This window comes from Nesoenas mayeri (assembly GCF_963082525.1).
Source record: "Nesoenas mayeri genome assembly, chromosome: 6".
In the NCBI taxonomy this organism is placed as follows: Eukaryota; Metazoa; Chordata; class Aves; order Columbiformes; family Columbidae; genus Nesoenas; species Nesoenas mayeri.
In genome coordinates this window covers 18,794,473-18,811,601 of record NC_137545.1, presented here as the reverse complement: position 1 = coordinate 18,811,601, position 17,129 = coordinate 18,794,473, and the positions used below count along the sequence as shown (strand labels likewise).

Sequence of the window (17,129 nt, the reverse complement as noted above, 5' to 3'; positions counted from 1 at the left end):
GAACATATGATGGGAATGGCAGAACTGTGGACAACAAATGAAAGTTTCAGCAAGACAGGAATATTTTTTATGAATTATTTGGGATGAGGGGAAAAGGGGAGAAAGCAACTACCTAGCAGTCCCTGCACTTGACAGATTAGAGTGATTGCCATAGAAGAAAGGTCTTTTCTGAAAATATGAAAAATTACTACATGCAAGTCCAAGCAAGAGACATTTCATTTAGCATCACTGGCAAAGTCTGAAGACCTGACCTTTTAGAGCCTAAAGTAAACTACATTATGAATCTTTTGTTTTGGAGAAAGTATGCTTAAGCTAAATCCCAGTGGAACAGACCTATTCAGATTGCCATCAACCATTGCCTGTACCTACTGACAGCTCGGCTCAAGCTCTGCACTGCTGTACTTCTGTTACATGGAATGAGACAGTAACAGATGGCCCCTTCCAGCACCCAGCACCAGTACAGGTCCCACCCTTGCAACACCCCAGGGTAATTGCTGCTGGGATACAAGATAGCAGGGGGTGGGAAATCAGGTTCCAAACCCCACATTTGACATCTGCAACTACATCAGCAGGAACGGCCACAGATGATGTAGTGGTGGCATCTGTACCACTGAGGAACTGAAAATCCTTTTATCTTCAATGTAAGTACTTTACATTAAAGAATTTGGAAACCCTATGGTAAAAGCTCATAGCCTACCACAGCCCTCAGGAAAAAACTAGCATTTGGAAGACACTACTGCCTTTTGCACTGAAGCTAATAAAGAGGTAGGACATAAAGAACTTCTCAGAAACCAAAATATTCAGCAGCTCAATACACCGTAGTACAAAACTGAATTGTCAGAGACAATGAAGTATTGGCATATATTTAACACATGTGCAGTAAAAGCCAAAATCCTGATGTAATTGACACCAAATTGTCAGTGCTGCTTTTCATAAGATCCCTGAAATTTTGCCATCTGTAATATGCCTGACTTTAAGTTCTGCATACTTTATTACCTTCCAGGAACTAAGACAGAAAAGCTCACAATGTCTTCATGAGTAAATTCAGTATAAAAAGATCTTACACAAAGTAGCAATTTAGGGGGTTAATTTTTCCTAGGAAAACAAACAAAAAAACCCACAGAATGTACTCCCATCCCTGGAAGCATGAAGCAATATATATAGAAATTCATTTTTCTTCTCTGTACCTTAAAATCTTTCTCTGGTAACAAAAGGCATTCATGGGCCTTACTTCCTGATATATGACAACTCAAGCTACATTAAAGTAACTAGAAGATAAAGCGACAATCAAATAAGAGCACTGCACACAGAACTAAATAATTAATAAATCTCACTTCAGATCACATACACAGAGACCTGTAGTTAATCCCAAAAGGGAAGGAAGAGAGGCTACAGCATTGTGTAACAGCATTACTAAGGCACCCAAACTGGCTCCACAAGAGGAATTGTCATATGCACATCAGTGCGGCTATCATCAGAACTCAACGGTCCTGCTGAAAAGCCAGTAGCTAAGTTTGAGCACAACACTGCACTAACACTGTTACACTATTCGGAAGATAAGAGTCAATAGCTGTGCATGGCACCATATCAATTTGATTTCAGTAGCTCTGGTATGTCAACATGGTTTCATGAAACGAAGCATAACAACTTCAGCTGTGACCATCTGATTATTTCTCTGCAGCAGCAGCACTGGAGTTCCACACATCTCCACCATTCTCAAGCCCCTGCAGCATACAGGCTACCTTGAAGAGGAACAGATTATTATAATATAGAAAAACTGGCCTGTGGATGAAAATTTCTTTCTCTGTACACCAAGTTTATGGCTGTTGGATGTCACCTACATGAAGTACTAAGTTCTGTCCAAAATAATACTAAAATTAAACTGGTATTTTAGACCTAACGAGTAAACTGCACCATACCAGAAGGCAACTGTGCTGTCTGGAAACTCTGCATTCCTGAACACAACTTTAATTTCTCCTTTACATAAGCACTGGGAGGTCAAGGCAGTAAACAAGCTTCTAAGTAGTCTTGTAGAAGTTCTATAAGAGCTTCTAAGTAGTTTTGAGAGTTTATGTTTTCACAGTTTCTAGGAGAAAGAAAAAAAATAAAAGAGAAGGAAAAAAAACTTTGATAAGTTTAAGGAGCATCCCTATTCTTCTAAAACTTTTGCGCATAATTTGTTTCACATGATCAAATCCTTTGCAACAACACTTTCTCATGATCTGTTGCTTCTTTGGAAAACATAGAGTAATGACAACCTGTTACAGAAGCCTCCTCACAAAACTCTGGCATGTCTCACAAAATCACACCCACCTATATGCACCCTAGTTTATGTACCTATCAATGAGAATCAACAGAGAAAAGCTGATGCAGCAGAAACAAAATCAAATCCTCTTACTGTTCCACCCAGCGGTAAGAAGACATAAAATACCATCTCTTACATTTTGTTCTTTTCATATCACCCGCCAAGAAGTTAAGGGCTCTTGCCTGGAAGAGTTGGTTCAAATAGAAGACGCTCATTGCGTTATGAACTTTTTTTTTTTTTTTTTTTTTAAATCCCCAGCGTAACCTTGAAGGGAAGAGACATGTCTGACACCACTGACTTCAACTACTTCACTATAACCCCGTTTTAAGGCGACTGGCCATGGTCCCACACCAAGAGGCCCCGGCCGCAGCTCGCCGTTCCCCCGCAGCGCCGCGGGCAGACCGACTCGCCCCGGGCGGCCTCGCCGACCGCTGCCGGAGGCGGCCCGGCCCCGGTCCCCGCGCCGGACACCCCCCGTCCTGCCCTGCCCCGCCCCGCCACGCCTCGGCCCGTCCCACCTGCAGGGCTCTCGGGCAAGATGGGGCTCCAGCGGAGCCGCCGGGCGCTCAGCACCACGTCGCAGCTCCTCTTGCTGATCTCGAAGATGCCCCTGAGGAGCGGCTCCTCCCCCGCCTCGGCCGGCGGGGCCGCCGCCAGCGGGGCCACCCTCCACCGCCGCTCCTCCGCTGCCGCCGCTGAGGAGCGAGCGCGACCGGTGCCAACGGCCGCCGCCGGCGCGCGCTGCTCCCGCGGGGCCGGGCCGCCGGCCGCGCGCTCGGGCCGGGCCCGTCGCTGCAGGCGGACAGCGGAGCCCGCGGCGCCCAGCATGGCGGCAGCACCGCCGCCCCGCGCACCGGCCGCTGGCGGCGTCCCGGCTGCTGCCAAGGCAGCGCCCGCCCCGCCCCGCGGGCGGAGCCGCGGCCGCCCAGGGGCCGGAGCCCGTCCCGGGCCCGCAGCCGCGTCCGCGACCGGCAGCGCCCGCTGGTCCGCCCGTTCCCTCGCGGGAGCGGAGGGAGAGGAGCGGGTCAGCCTGTCCGGGCCGCGCTGAACCTCGTTTGCGGGAAACCTCTCCTTGTGCCGCTGCGGGCGAGCCCTTCGCTGCCATGGGCGCGGCAGGGCTCCGCCGGGTGCCGCCCGGCCCGTCGCGGGTATCGGCACCAGCCCGGCACCCTGCTCGAGGGACCGAGCTCTGGGGTGACCGGAGTGCAGTGACAATAGCCAAAAGGCTGTCTGGCGTGAGAAGGGTTTGTTCTCCGGAGTTACTCTGAGTACTTCCCCAGGGAGTGCAATGAAGGAATTCTCTAGCTACAGAAGTTCATTTTCTTCGTCAGACTCCCATATGTCTTCCATTTTCCTGTTGTCACTAAAATATTACGATTATTCAGCTTTGGAAAAGTATGACATGAAGTTACAATAGCCCTTTCATACTGAAAAGGTCAAGTCTTTTGCAGGTTGTCTCTGTGGCTTAGCCTTAAGATAAATCACATGTTGACATCCTGCAGAACAGTATTATCATAAACCTAGGTGGAAGTATCACAATCATACATATCCTTCATAACAACTGAGGAACACATGGCCTCAGAATCCAATATAAACTCATACAAGAACCGATTCTGTGTCAAGTGGGCCGATGCAGAAAGTTTACCGAGGATGTAGCATAGTCATCCCTCACCTTCAAAGCTTTAACACAGAGGAGGGAGACACTTCTTTGCTCCCAGGCTCTAAACCGTTTGGAGGTATGACAGCTTTACTCACATGTGCTGTAAGATTCGCTGATGACAATCACATTAGAGCTACAGCATCAACTCCAAGTTATAAGGTGTTCCTGAGCCTGTTAGCGCTTCACTTGAAGGAACACAGGAAGAGTTTTTTCATTTGAGTTGTATAATGTCCTGGTGGCCTATTAGTGCATGAAAAGGACATTCATAAATGAGCAGTTTAGTAATTTTATCTTTATTATTTGTAATAAGACAAATATGCAGTTTCTCTCTGATAAATAAAGCAATAAATTATGAAAACTGCCTTTTGCAGACTGATACAAACTACATTTCAGAGTGCCTGTCAAAATATCCACAGCTCTTATTGTGATGTTTGTCTCTTTAGAAGAGAAATGCTTTTACAGCTAAGGAAATCTGATTGTCTGCAATTAAACCAGCCAAGAGTCCATGAGATAAGATATGATTTCACAACTATTAAGCTGCCTTCTGTAATACTAATAGTTGCATAAGAACCTGTACCAAGCTCCTAGTTATGTAGCTGAGGAGACAGGTTTAACACATATTCTTAAAGTAACTAGGGTACAGCTTTTTTATACTTATTTCCGTTTATTTCTTTGTCACATTTAAAGTATACTCTGAACATTTGTTGAACACACAACCTAGTAAGTGCTTTTCAATTTGCATCAAGCCACTGATACAGCTTTCACTGAAATGCAGCCCTCACCATTTTGCCTTTCTGAACCCTAACATTACCGCATAACGTTTTCACTTGCCTAAAGTTGTTAGTGTCAATAAGTTTATTCTGACTTCAATTGTGTCAATATTTTTTGGCCCTTAGATCTTCTTTATTGTCATATAAATGTCTTGACTGCAGAATAATCAGATTTAAAAATTGTATATAATTGAAATTGTGTAAAATGTGAAAGTTTTATGCAAAATACATTTTTTGCCTGAAGATAACTGAGTGACAAGGCAGGAATAACTGCAAGCCAAACAAACTTGCCATACCAATTTATCATTCTGGTACAACACTAGATGAACCAATTAAACGTATGTCTGTTATTTGGCATCAGTGATCTTTAATGTGTTTGCACTGATGTCATTCAAAAGGCAAGCTAAATCATTAACTAGAAGATAAAGCACAACATGAAACTGGATACAGTTGAATCAATTTTGAGGCAGTATGCCCTTTCTAATTCCCTGTAGTCATTTCTGTTTGTTTCTGAGACCATTTATTAGCCTAACCTATGTATGTATATTATATATAGTCACCAGGTAATTTCTCATAAGGTACAAGAAAGGATAAGCTGAGAACTGTATTAGGACCATAAAATAATTCAGTACCATGAGTGGAAGACTATTACAGTTCCTAAGAGACTTGTAATACCTTTCAGCTGATGTCATTAAAACTTTTAAGACCCTTTTATTGATGTTACTTGAAAGGTGTATTAAATCAATGACTGTTAAGATACCAAAATGTAGTAGATGAAAACAGTAAGATAACTGTGTATAGTAACAAAAACCACAGGAGGAACAAACATAGGAGTCTGTTCACAAATCCTCAGTCCCCACAATCCTTTGAAAGTCTAAGCTAGACACTTTTTCCTGGGGGCAGTGGGGAAAAGAAAAATCTAAGCAAGTCTACTTTAACAGACTTTTAAAAAAATATCACAACTTTCAGATTTGTACATTGAGTTCAGGAAAAAAAAAAAAAAAAAGGAATAGTCTAGCAATATAATTTTATCCATCTTCCAGACTATTTCTGGAACACTCACATGTAGAACTTTCTGGTCCTTTCTCATAGGAAGGATTGTGCATATTGATCATCCCATGGAGTGTATGGTGTGATGTTCCCATACTAGAGAAAGAAAAAGAGAGACACAAGACAACGAGTAAACGTGTAGCAGGAACTGTATAGTAGGCAAACAGTATAGATCACCAAACCTACATATAATGGCCTTGCTTTCTTCTACATCTTTGATCATAGCTAGTATTTCAAAGTGGAGAATATAGGCACTTGTGATTCCAGAATGATCAATGGACATCTAGAAATACAGTAAGCTGCACAAGGAATAGGGATGATGTAGAGGCCACTGCAAGTCACCCAAAGCACCTAAAATGTGTTTTACTTTCCTGTTCTGTCATGCATATTGATTCAATGGCAATAGATACATGAACACAGAGAAACCCTATTCACCTCTTCATAAAGACTAAATTGAAGAACATATTTTATAAAAATACTTTACATTAGATTTTGCAACTCTTTAGATAATCTCTAGAAGTATTCTGCAGATATTTGTATGGGGTTTTTTATGCATAAAGTAACTCGCTGAATTTAATGTACATCCTTCAATTTAAGAGTGACTAAAAATGCAGTGCACAGGGACATTTAGTTCATTAGCAGTTTTCTACAAGACATAGCTATTCTCTTTTTCTAGTGAGAAATGTGGAAAATGTGCATTCTTACAGTGTACCAGGAATAAAAAAGAAGTCATAGAACTGAGTTCACAAAACAGTTCAGCACTGTTTTATAGTCTTAATCCCATATTACTCTATTTTACTTACTTAAAAAGCCAGTGGAGCTGCCCTGAGAATTATCTTGACATCTTCTGTTTGTTTTACACAAATAGAACAGCTAAAGCAGAAGGAGCAAAGAGGGGGTGAGGGGCACACCAGAAAGGGAAGCAAAGCCGTTGGCACAACAAGGGCCAGCTACTCACTAAAGGTCAGGGAGCAAAAGGGAACCCCAGGGCTAGCAAGGCAGGGACCTTTCTGGCCAGGATTCACCGGGTGGTACCTGAGCACAGTAGTCCAAGGGAGAGCACTAGGATCCCCCAAGAATCCAAATCATCAGGTAAACTCACAGCAATGAGCAGGGCTTAAGCCAGAACAGGACACCAGTTTGCAGACCTAGATTATCAACACTCATAGCCACATCATAGCTACAGCCAAACTGGAGACCAGCATCCCACAGCATCTCTAAAAGAAGAACTGATAGCCCTGGCTGAGCTTAAATAGAGCTCCAGGCCCTTGGGTGGGACACGTGGGGGAGAGGAGGGGGCTGCAGGTGGAGCTGGTCAGGTTTTTTAAGGCTTGGTAGTGGCCTCAGGGCCTAAGCAGCCAGAAGCACAAAAGAACTGTCAAGGAGCAGTTAGTGCAGGATGTTCTATAACATGAGCCGAGCAGAGAGTGACAACAAGTTAGGCAGATCACTATGTATCTGACCAGGGCAAGCAGACCTGTGTGCAGCTAAGAGTCCACCTAGCTAGACAAACCCATTATAATGAAGTAGGTCAAATATCGAGCTGAAAAGCAGAGTCAGGAGGTTAGGCTTGATGACCAGTGTCAGTGCCAGTCCAGCAGCCACTAGAAAAGTCTGTACTATCAAGGCAGGTGTAAGGCCAAACAAGGATATCATGAAAGCAGATACCAGGGTGAGGATCTCTTGTTAACCACAGCTCTTGAGTGAAGGAGCAGAGATCCTCTCTTGTGGGGTTTTTTGTGGGAGTTGGTTTTTGTTGTTTTGGGTTTTTTTTCAGAGTTTGTTCTTGCCAGTCTGGACCTGGAGAAGAAGTTGCACCATGCCAAGGCACTGCCCCTGACCACAGAGAACTGAACTAGGAGAGAGGAGCATTCTATGAGCCTGGATAAGAGGTAGTGGGAAATTAGGAGATTAGCTAGCCTTTCCTTAACTATCAGTGTTTCTCTCCAAATGAAGGAAATAATCTATTGTTGTCTACATGTTAAAAAGTAGTGGAAGTCTCAGAAATCTTTTCTGATATAATTCTGTGAAGTCAAGAAAGGGAAGAGATATGACAACCTCTAGCAGAAATAGCAAGTGAGGGAAGTATAGCTAGTGTTTAGTGAAGGAAAGCAAGCAGGTAAAACATACTGTTGAAAAATGAAGCCTCTCTCCTCAAGAAAAAATGCAATGGGGTGAATAGGCAAGAAATGGGAAGTCCAGATTGAGATTCATGGATAATCTGATGCTGAAGTTAAGGAATGGGAATTAAGAAGAGATAATGGGATGCTGTGAGGAAAATGCCTAATGTCCAATCTGGAGGATTCAACAGGCCATTTCTTCTAGCTGGCTTGCTTCAGTGGCTAATAGAGATTTGCTTCTGCAGAAATCTGAATTTTGAAATTGGCAGCGTATCCTTGGCTTGTATATTTTTCTGTCTACAGTGTCTGTTTATACAGTGAAGGTTTAGTGTATAGTCAATTTTACTTCAACTGTTCATTCCCAAATATTAGCTCTCCTAAGCATGTTCCCTTCTTACATTGCTACTCTGGAAAAGAATATTTTATAGTCCTCAATATTAATTCACCTCTGTTGTGCTGTTTTTTCTTTGACTTCGAAGAAGAGACACCAAGCAGAACACCAAACTTTTTACACCATAAGTGAAGTAATAAATTATTTTGAAGAAAAATGGCACCAATAGTCTATAAAAGTGAGCATTGCTATTACAATACATCTTTCTATACATCTGGAAAGAAGGAAACCATTAAAAAAAAAAAAAAGAAAAAGAGAGAGAGAAAGAAAGAAGAGTAGTTAAGGAAAAGAAAGTCTGAACTCATGGAGGTGGATAAGATGGATAAATTCTGCTAAGAAGAGAACGAGTGAGATTATTATGCAGGAATAAAAAGCAGCAAAAACAGTTTCAAGCTGAAGTCATTCCTATGAGCACCAGGAGCTGAAACTGATCTTATTCAAAATCAAGGAAAATGTGATAATAGGAAGGAATATGCAATGACAATATGTTGACCAAAAGATATTTTATTTTTTCTTTGCATTAAGGTTGACATGCTGTCCTTTTAAGATAATAAAGTTTTACTCTGAATTTATTTTCTATTCTTCTTTCACCAAAATATTGCCAAATAGTGTAAATCTTAGTTGCTTCTATTTTATTTCAGCAAAATGCTTTTAACTCTATGCCGCAGACCACTACAAGCTGGGAAAGTGAAAGCCAGGGCTGGTATTCTATGTTTTACATATCCTGTAGGCAACCTAAATACTTAAGAGAATGCTTTGAGAGCATTGTCAGTTTTAATTTTGTATTGCATAACTTCTGACAGTTTGTTAAATACATATATGAATTATTAAAAAAACACTTATGTACATATTTAAAGAACAGTCTATTTGTAGATCTTCGGCTCACTGTTTCAACACATTCCTGTACTATGTTTTTTTAAGGCTTTTTGTAATATGGTATTTTCAGCTGAGAAAATAGTGTAGACCATTTATAATTTCTGAAATAATTATTATACAACCCATCTTGGTCAATAAAAACAAAGACCAATTTTGGCATATTTTCCTTGATACGGCACCAGGCAGAACTCCAGATTTTCATTTCTGTGAGTTCTTCCTCAACAGGAATGAGTGAGAACTGGGTGGGTTTTGTTGTTTGGGGTTTTTTTTTCTTTTTTTTCTCTCTTTAGATACTATATATATATATATATATATACACACAAGAGAACAGGAATTTAACTCTGTAATTTCTCAAACTATGTCATGAGATGGTTCTTTGTAGAGAAGTACTATGGTGTTTTTTTGTGGTTTGTTGTTGTTTTTTTGTTTGTTTGGGTTTTTTTTAAAGGACACTCGCTGTATTTTTAATAGGTCAAAAGCAATTGTTAAAGTCATGGTGGATCCAGTTTTGATCAATTACAATACTGAAGTAATTGCCAGAATTTTTACTGTTACAGATGACAGAAAAAGGTCTGTTTTATTTGCTCTTAAGACTTAGTTTAGAATTATTTCTAGTAATTCCTGTTACCTCTGGGATTGTATGTTGGTTTTTAATGTTAGTTTATTAAAATTCTGGAACATTATCTTCTAGAGGAAGAGACTTTCTGTTTTCTGGTGAACTCAGGATTTTTTATTCTCCTTGAACCTACTTCCCTTCACTTGGGAAGGCCTCCTGGAGGCACTGAGCCAAAGGCTGATGCTGTTTAGGCACATTTTTCTATTTGTGCCAGGTAAAACCTGAGGCTTCAGCCTTTCAGACACACCTGTGATCTGGAGTTCCACCATTTCAGACCCCTCTGTCATAGCTGTGACCTCAGCTGTAGTACAGGTAATGATGAGTCCACAACGTCTGGACCCTTTTCTGTCGCTTCAGAAAACCAAGAAGGGAAAAGCCATAAGTCATGACTGTTACCTGTGATTCCTGGAGAGATTTCACTGGAGTTTTCTCAGGCATGCACCAGTATGGCACAAAGAAGAAGGGAAATGCCACTGGTCCCAACAAGCCATAAAAATAGAGTCCTAGGCCTTTGCTGGCTGACCCAGTGTGTGTGACTCAACCCCTCTGCATATGGAAATTAGATAATCCCACCATAGCTTTAGTTAATTAGCAATGTGTTCATAGCAGAGGAGCAGTATGAGTAATTCTTTCCTTTGAAAGAGACCTTGATAGACCTTTCTGGGGGAGTTATGAGCAGAGATTTCAAGATTTTGCTTGATATTAACAGTAAGAGAAAATAAATATCACAGAGGCATCAGAAGCAGCACCAAGGGGAAAAAAATCTCCAATATATTATAAGGATGGTGAGAGGGGAAAAAAAAAAAAAAGGCAAACCCTAGACTAATTGAAATAACAAAACTCAAAAGTGATTTGTAAAATGGAGCCTCTAGTTACCAAAATGCCTAATTCATTTGCCTTATTTGGATGCTCATAACATTAAAATATTATTTTCTCTAAAGTATCACAGTAGCAAACATTCAGATAGCCTAGGTAGATCACTTAAGTAAATTGCATTGGCTAGAGGAGTTGAATTTTGTTATTAACCATGGAAAAAGAAAAGGTAATTGAAAAGGTTTCTTGTGGTTTGGAAATGCCTTCCAAATATTCATTAAACATTTAAGCAACTAAATTTGCAGAATATGTTCCTGACATTGGCACTAGTTCTGTGGTATTTCTCTCATCAGATGGAAGTACTGTGTGTTATGCAGAGTGCATTCATGCATAAACAATATCATTTTCATAAATTAAAACCTCCCCTGCAGAAGGAACATCTGTGCCTGCCTTTGAATAAAAGATGGTGGCATGTGAGTTGCCCCTCGACTGACTAAAAGAATCCTTATATTTAAGAACAAGGTGCATAACCAAAAGGCGAGCAAGCCTAGGTCAGTTTTTCAATTTTATCTGATAATTGTCATTCATTTCCCCACCTCAGGTTACCTAGGTTATATTTAGCTGTGTTGCCACTGACAGGGAAAAGTTAATCGGGTGCTTGAAAAGTTGCCTCTTGCTTTCTTCAGATTCTGCCACAGTTTTGGAGTGCAGAGCTGCGGGCTGTGCTACAATGCAGGGAGGTGCTGTAAAATGCATCAGCCGGCGTCGCAATTAATTTTCAGCCTGTTTTTAGCACAAAAGACCGGCAGAAACGGGTGCTGCACCACCAACACGGGTTTGCAACGCTTACGCGTTGGATTTCCGTAGCTATAAACACCTTTAGAATAGACGTCAAGAGCTTGATTTCTCTTGGGAAAAAAAAAGAAAAAAAAGGCAAAAAAAAAAAGCTATCATCCACAGGAGAGCTTGTTCACTTTCTGCTGTGTTTAAGTGAAATATTTCTGAAATACTTCTGCGTTGTGACAGGCTTCGGATATTTCAGGGAGCCCCGTATAACTAAATCTGAGAGTCGGAGGCAAAGACCTGTTGATAATCGTTCCTGGTCATTAGGAGAATTGCTCTCCCGCAGGTTGTGTCTCCGGGTTTATTAAACCCTAGAATTACCAGTAGAGATTAAAGAAACACACGTTTCGCGTTTGGAAGGGGGTACTGCGAATCGACAGCGCTGGATCCTGGTCTGGTTTGCGGGAGAAGGAGCACCTGCTGCCGGCGAGGCCGGGGCCGAAACGGCGTTTGCCCGGTGTGCCGCTCGGTGCGGGGAGCCTCGCCGGTGCGGCGGGCCGAGGCGGGATGGGGGTCCCCTCAGTGCTCCCGCCGTGGCCTGAGAGGGGAGACCCGCGGGTGGGCGGTACCTGCTGGGCTGGGCTGAGCAAGGCTGGGCTGAGCCTGCCCGGCCGCGGGCTGCCGGAGCGGGAGCAGGCGCTCGGCACAGCCCAGCCCGGTAGCCGCAGCTCCCAGGCGAACCGCATTTCTGCCCGTTTCCCTAATTCAACAAATCAGAATTGCAAATGGCCAGTTCCGCTGTAAACAAACCAACAAAATTCGCCACCCCCCTTCTTTTCCCGCAACCCCTCGAGATAAGTAAAGAATTCGTGTCCTTTTTTTTTTAAGTCCGATTTTATTCTACAAATAATAAATGTTGCACCTTTCATGAGCTATCCGAATAAAACAATAATCCCATAGGAATTACTTACACTAAGAAAAAAAATAATAATCACATTTAAGGAGAAACGCAACATTCGACCAAATGTTCAATACTATGTTGTTGCCAAAGAATGGATGTTTTTCTAAAATCCCAGTGTGCATTACACCATAATATACAGGATTACAAACAAAATTACAGTACAGATTGATTCCAGTTGAACCAGCGTTACATTTCAAACAGCACTTATTCTGGACTGCATTGTACATGCAAGAGCTATTGTTCTAATTACGGATTAAATGGTTTGAATTTGTTTCAAGCTACCGTACTAATCGACTACAATAGGTATATAGCCCGACTTTAACAACCTGATTAGTTTTAGGTTCCGATTTATAAGATGAGCATATGACAACCACGGATTGTGTGAATATGTATAAAAATCATGCATTTATACCGCCTGGAAACATTAACATCTTCAAGTTCTCTTCAAAAAAACACGGAATGCCGAAGGGTTCAAAGACTAAAAAGAAACAGTGCAAATTGTATGTGATAGTCAAGCAGCTTTCGATTTAAAAAGGGTGTTGGCATTTGCTTATATCATTTATATACAAGTTTGTGCAAGTAATGTGTTGAATTGATATGTTTTAATAGAAAATAAGTCTCTCGTTCTTATATCTTCTCGTGATCTAGGGGATCTGGTTCTTCTTGTAGGAGAGAAAGGAGAAAAAGAAAAGAAAACAACAAGAAAATCTTAAAAAAAGAAAAGAATACTTTCATGGGAAAGAAATTGCCCGGATTGTGCATTTTTTTTTTCTTCTTCAACTATTTGAAAGGAAAGAAGTGCTAAGGCAACATAACTTCTCTAAGCACTTTTCTGCTGGTTTAAATTAGTTAAATTATTTTGTATAAATTAGATATAATTCTACCTTTCCAATATGTATAAAAATTGATGAAGCTGCATGATTTAAAATAGGAAATTCACGTTATAAAAAGTCATTAAAAATTCTGTACAAAATCACAACAAAATAATTCAGCATGGGAAAGGTAACAAGTAGTAAAACGTTGGTTGAAAAATATAGATCTCATATATATTTTGTAATTGGCCCATCGCTAGTTTAAAAATTGCATAGATCCTAATTATTGCTTGTGATTTTGTTATCCCGATCAGGTAATTGACGCGATCCCAATGCCCCTAACCCAAATTTACAGCGTCGCTCCGAGGAGCAGAAGCAAGACAGAAGGTGAGCGGGGGCGCGGGGGCCCCCGAAGGCAGCGGCGGGCCCCGCCGGGCTGCCCCTGTAAACAAGGCGCTGGCCGCCGGCGGGCGGCGGGGCTCGGCTCTGCCCCTCTCCTCTCGGCCCCTCCCGCGGGCGGAGGGCTCAGTCGTGGAAGATGGCGTTGAGCTGGGCGTTCAGGACCCGCTCGTGGTGGGGGTGGCCCTCGTAGGGCGCCAGGCCGTCGACCGGGATCTCGCAGCGGGAGGCGGCGGCCGGGAAGATGGCGGCGTGGGCGGGCGCGGCGGCCAGCGCGGCGGCGGCGGCGGGGTAGTGCATGGTGAAGGCGTAGCTCTTGTCGAAGTCGGCGGCCGGCTCGTGCTTGAAGGAGAAGTTGCCGTTGACGCTGAGGGGCGGGCTGAGCGGCCCGTCGAAGGCGGGGCTGGCGCCCTCGGCCAGGCCGCTCTCGAAGAAGGGCTCGAGCGCAGCGCCGTAGGCGTGCGGCGGCTTGAGGTGGAAGAGGTGGGAGCTGTCCATGGTGCCGTAGGGCGGGCTGGGCAGCCCGGGAGACTGGTACGGGTAGGGGTGGGCCGGGAAGGGGGCGCCGGCCGCCGCCACGTGGGGCGGCACCTCCTGGCTCTGCTCGGGAAGGAAAGTCCGTGGGTTGAGCTGCAGGCAGCCGGCCACCAGGTTGGTGGTGGGCTGCGACAAGCCCTTGCAGAGGGTCTGCACGAAGGAGACCAGGTCAGGGCTCTTGCCCGAGCGCAGGATCTCGGAGAGCGCCCAGATGTAGTTCTTGGCCAGGCGCAGGGTCTCGATCTTGGAGAGCTTCTGCGTCTTGGAGTAGCAGGGCACCACCTTCCGCAGGTTGTCCAGGGCTGCGTTCAGGCCGTGCATGCGGTTGCGTTCCCGGGCGTTGGCCTTCATGCGCCGCAGTTTGAACCGCTCCATGCGCGCCTTGGTCATCTTCTTCTTCTTGGGGCCCCGCCTCTTGGGCTTCTGGTCGTCGTCCTCTTCCTCCTCCTCTTCTTCCTCCTCTTCGTCCAAGTCGTCCTCCTCGTCTTCCTCCTCGCCGTTCCGCAGTGAGTCCTCCTCGGCCTCGACGTGCAGACCCTCCAGGTCCTCCTCCTTCTTGTCCACCTCGTGGTCCTCGTCCTGGGAGCTGAGGCACTCGTCCGTCCAGCTCGGGGGCCCCTGGGGCTGGGGCTCGCCCATCAGCCCGCTCTCGCTGTATGACTTGGTCATGGTGGGCACCTGCTCCGCGAAGACAGAAAAGAGCCGGATCAGCACCTGGACCAGCGGCCGCGGCCCCGCGCAGGAACCCGCGGGGAGAAGCCGCCCGCGCTCCCCCCTCCAAGGGAAACCCCGGCTTCCCCACGGTGCCAGCGCAAACTTTTAATTGTCTCCGCGGTCCTGCCTTATTATTAAATTGACATATGTTCAAATGCCATTATGTAACTCGCCGATATTAGCGGGGAATATAAGCAGATTACATGTGCGGGAGACAGCCCGCGCGACACGACGCAAGCAGACCAAACGTTTTTGGTTTTTTTTTTTAAAAACCCCGATATTTGTAGAATCGCGGAGGGAGAAAGACGGGGAGGGGGAACACACAAGACACTCAGGGGACGAATGGCCACCCGTGACGCCTGTCCCCGCCGCTCCTCCTTGCCGCCGCCTTGCGCGGGGCTCCCACACCCCTTCGATGGGCACCAGGCACCTGCTCCCCCGACCGACACTGCTCATCCCCTCCTGGCGAGGCTTCCTCGGTCCCGCCTCCGCCCCCAGGATTGTCGCTGGGTGCCCGCGGCGAGGTGGCGAGCGGAGGCGCTCCGCGGCTCCCGCCCGCGGTAACAGGTGCGGGAACGGTCCCGGCTTTCAGTGTCCATCATCCCCGCCGCCGCAGACGGGCATCGTTCCCCGGCGCCCCGCGGAGGCCTTTCGTGATGTGTTGAGACCGACCCCCAGTCGCACCGGGCATAGCGGGGAGGAACAATGCCGCCCGCCTACTGGGGCCCAGAGTGTGGGGTGCCGCGGCGGAGGAGAGGGAGCTGGAAGTTAGGAGATGCATAGGTGGAAGCACGTATATTATAAGTATGTGTATAGACGTACTCACACATATTCATATGTGTGCATGGACGCATATATACATTTATATACATATATGTACACACACACATATGTGTGTGCGTATACGGATGGATACAGGTGTGCACTCATACGGCTGCCCGCACACAGCCGTAGGAGCGACCGCCGTTCCCACGACCGCAAGCGACAACATAAACCGAAGCTGCTCCGGTAGAGGCAGGTCCCTCCCGCCCCGACCCCGCAGACTCCTCTCCCACCCCGGTAGCCATCGCCAATAACCCCTCTCCCGCGGGGGGCGGGAGGAACCCGGTTTCCCGTTACCTCCGTTGCTCAGCCTGTCCTGCGCGGTGACGGTCTCATAACCCCGGCGCAGCTCTCTGTCCGAGGGCGGCGCGTGTTTTTTTTTTTTCCCGAGGTTGCGCAGCGCCGGGCTCCCCCGTTATATAGCGGGGCGGCGGATGCTCGGCGGGGGGCCGGCACCGGGACCTGGGCACGGCGGCGATCGCCACCGCCCAGCGCGCCTGCGCCCCGCCCCGCGCCCCGCCCCGCCCGGCGGCACGCGCCATATGGCCGCCCACGTCAGGCGCGGCCGTGTCCCTCCTTTCCACGTGACGCCCCTTATTTGTATGCGGCCGCGCGCCCGCCCGTTGGGCCGCCACGCCTTTTGTGGCCCGTCGGGCGCCGCCATCTGTCACCGGGCGGCCCCCCCGGGCGGCGGCGGAGGGCAGCTACCGCTCCTCTCTGCTCCTCTCCGCGCCTCTCCGCGCCCGCCCTGCCGCCGCCCGGGGAGGCGGCCTGCCCCGATCCGCGGACCCGCATTGTTCCCATTGTTCCGAGATGCGGCCTCCGCGGGCCCCGCCGCCCCTCCTTCACAGCCCCTAACGGGCTCTTCTGGCCCCCGGAGCTTCCCTGTCCCCGGCCTTCCCGTTCCCTCACCGCCACAGACAAAACGTCCCCTTCGTGGCTTTGCCCGGTGCTGGGGCAAACGGCGTCCCGGAGCCGCTGTGCCCCTCGCTGTGTCCTGCCGTCTGGAGCAAACGCTGTTTCGCTTTCCTCGGGTTTTTGATGGAAATGCCGGCGGTTACGTGGAGTTTGAAAGAAAGATGCTGAGCGATGGCTTTAAAGTCTTTAAACGCCTCGGCGGAGTTTGCAAACACCGCCAAATTTTAGAGATGTGCTTGATTTAACGAGAGAGATATCCCACTTGCATGATAACATGGGGAGCTTTGCTACCGGCGTGCATTAGCCGGAGATGTAATCATTAAAAGAAAAAAAAATCATTTATTTTCGCCTCATGCAGTTTTAAATGTGAAACCTCTAATTCCGCCCTGCGGAATTTTTTCAGGACGGGTTATTTTTAAAATGTTTCTCTCCTGTTCGTGACCTACATAGCCCTGGGGCTGGCGAGGCGACAGGAGAGGACTCCGGGGGATGTTTGCCTTCTCGGTATAAAATACGAAGGACAAGCGGCTGCGTTTTTGTTATTTTCAAGCTGGCCGGTTCTCCGTGCGAAGCGAGGGGCGG

The 17,129-nt window shown here is 46.3% G+C and overlaps 2 protein-coding genes across 2 annotated transcripts in view; both read right to left on the bottom strand.

Moving 5' to 3' along the window:
- CERKL (CERK like autophagy regulator) overlaps positions 1 to 4,781 on the bottom strand; it is a gene marked incomplete at both ends in the record, with an annotated part of 55,137 nt that extends 50,356 nt beyond the window's left edge. The window contains 2 exons of the mRNA XM_080346950.1: positions 2,824 to 3,494; positions 4,777 to 4,781. Of these exons, the coding sequence (XP_080203076.1) occupies positions 2,824 to 3,494; positions 4,777 to 4,781 (676 nt within the window). The remainder of the gene's footprint in view (positions 1 to 2,823; positions 3,495 to 4,776) is intronic.
- Positions 4,782 to 13,682: 8,901 nt separating this feature from the next.
- NEUROD1 (neuronal differentiation 1) lies at positions 13,683 to 14,762 on the bottom strand (the record flags this gene model as incomplete). The annotated part of the gene is made up of 1 exon (XM_080346494.1): positions 13,683 to 14,762. The coding sequence occupies one exon, from the start codon at positions 14,760 to 14,762 to the stop codon at positions 13,683 to 13,685; it is 1,080 nt and encodes a 359-aa protein (XP_080202620.1).
- Positions 14,763 to 17,129: the final 2,367 nt, after the last annotated feature.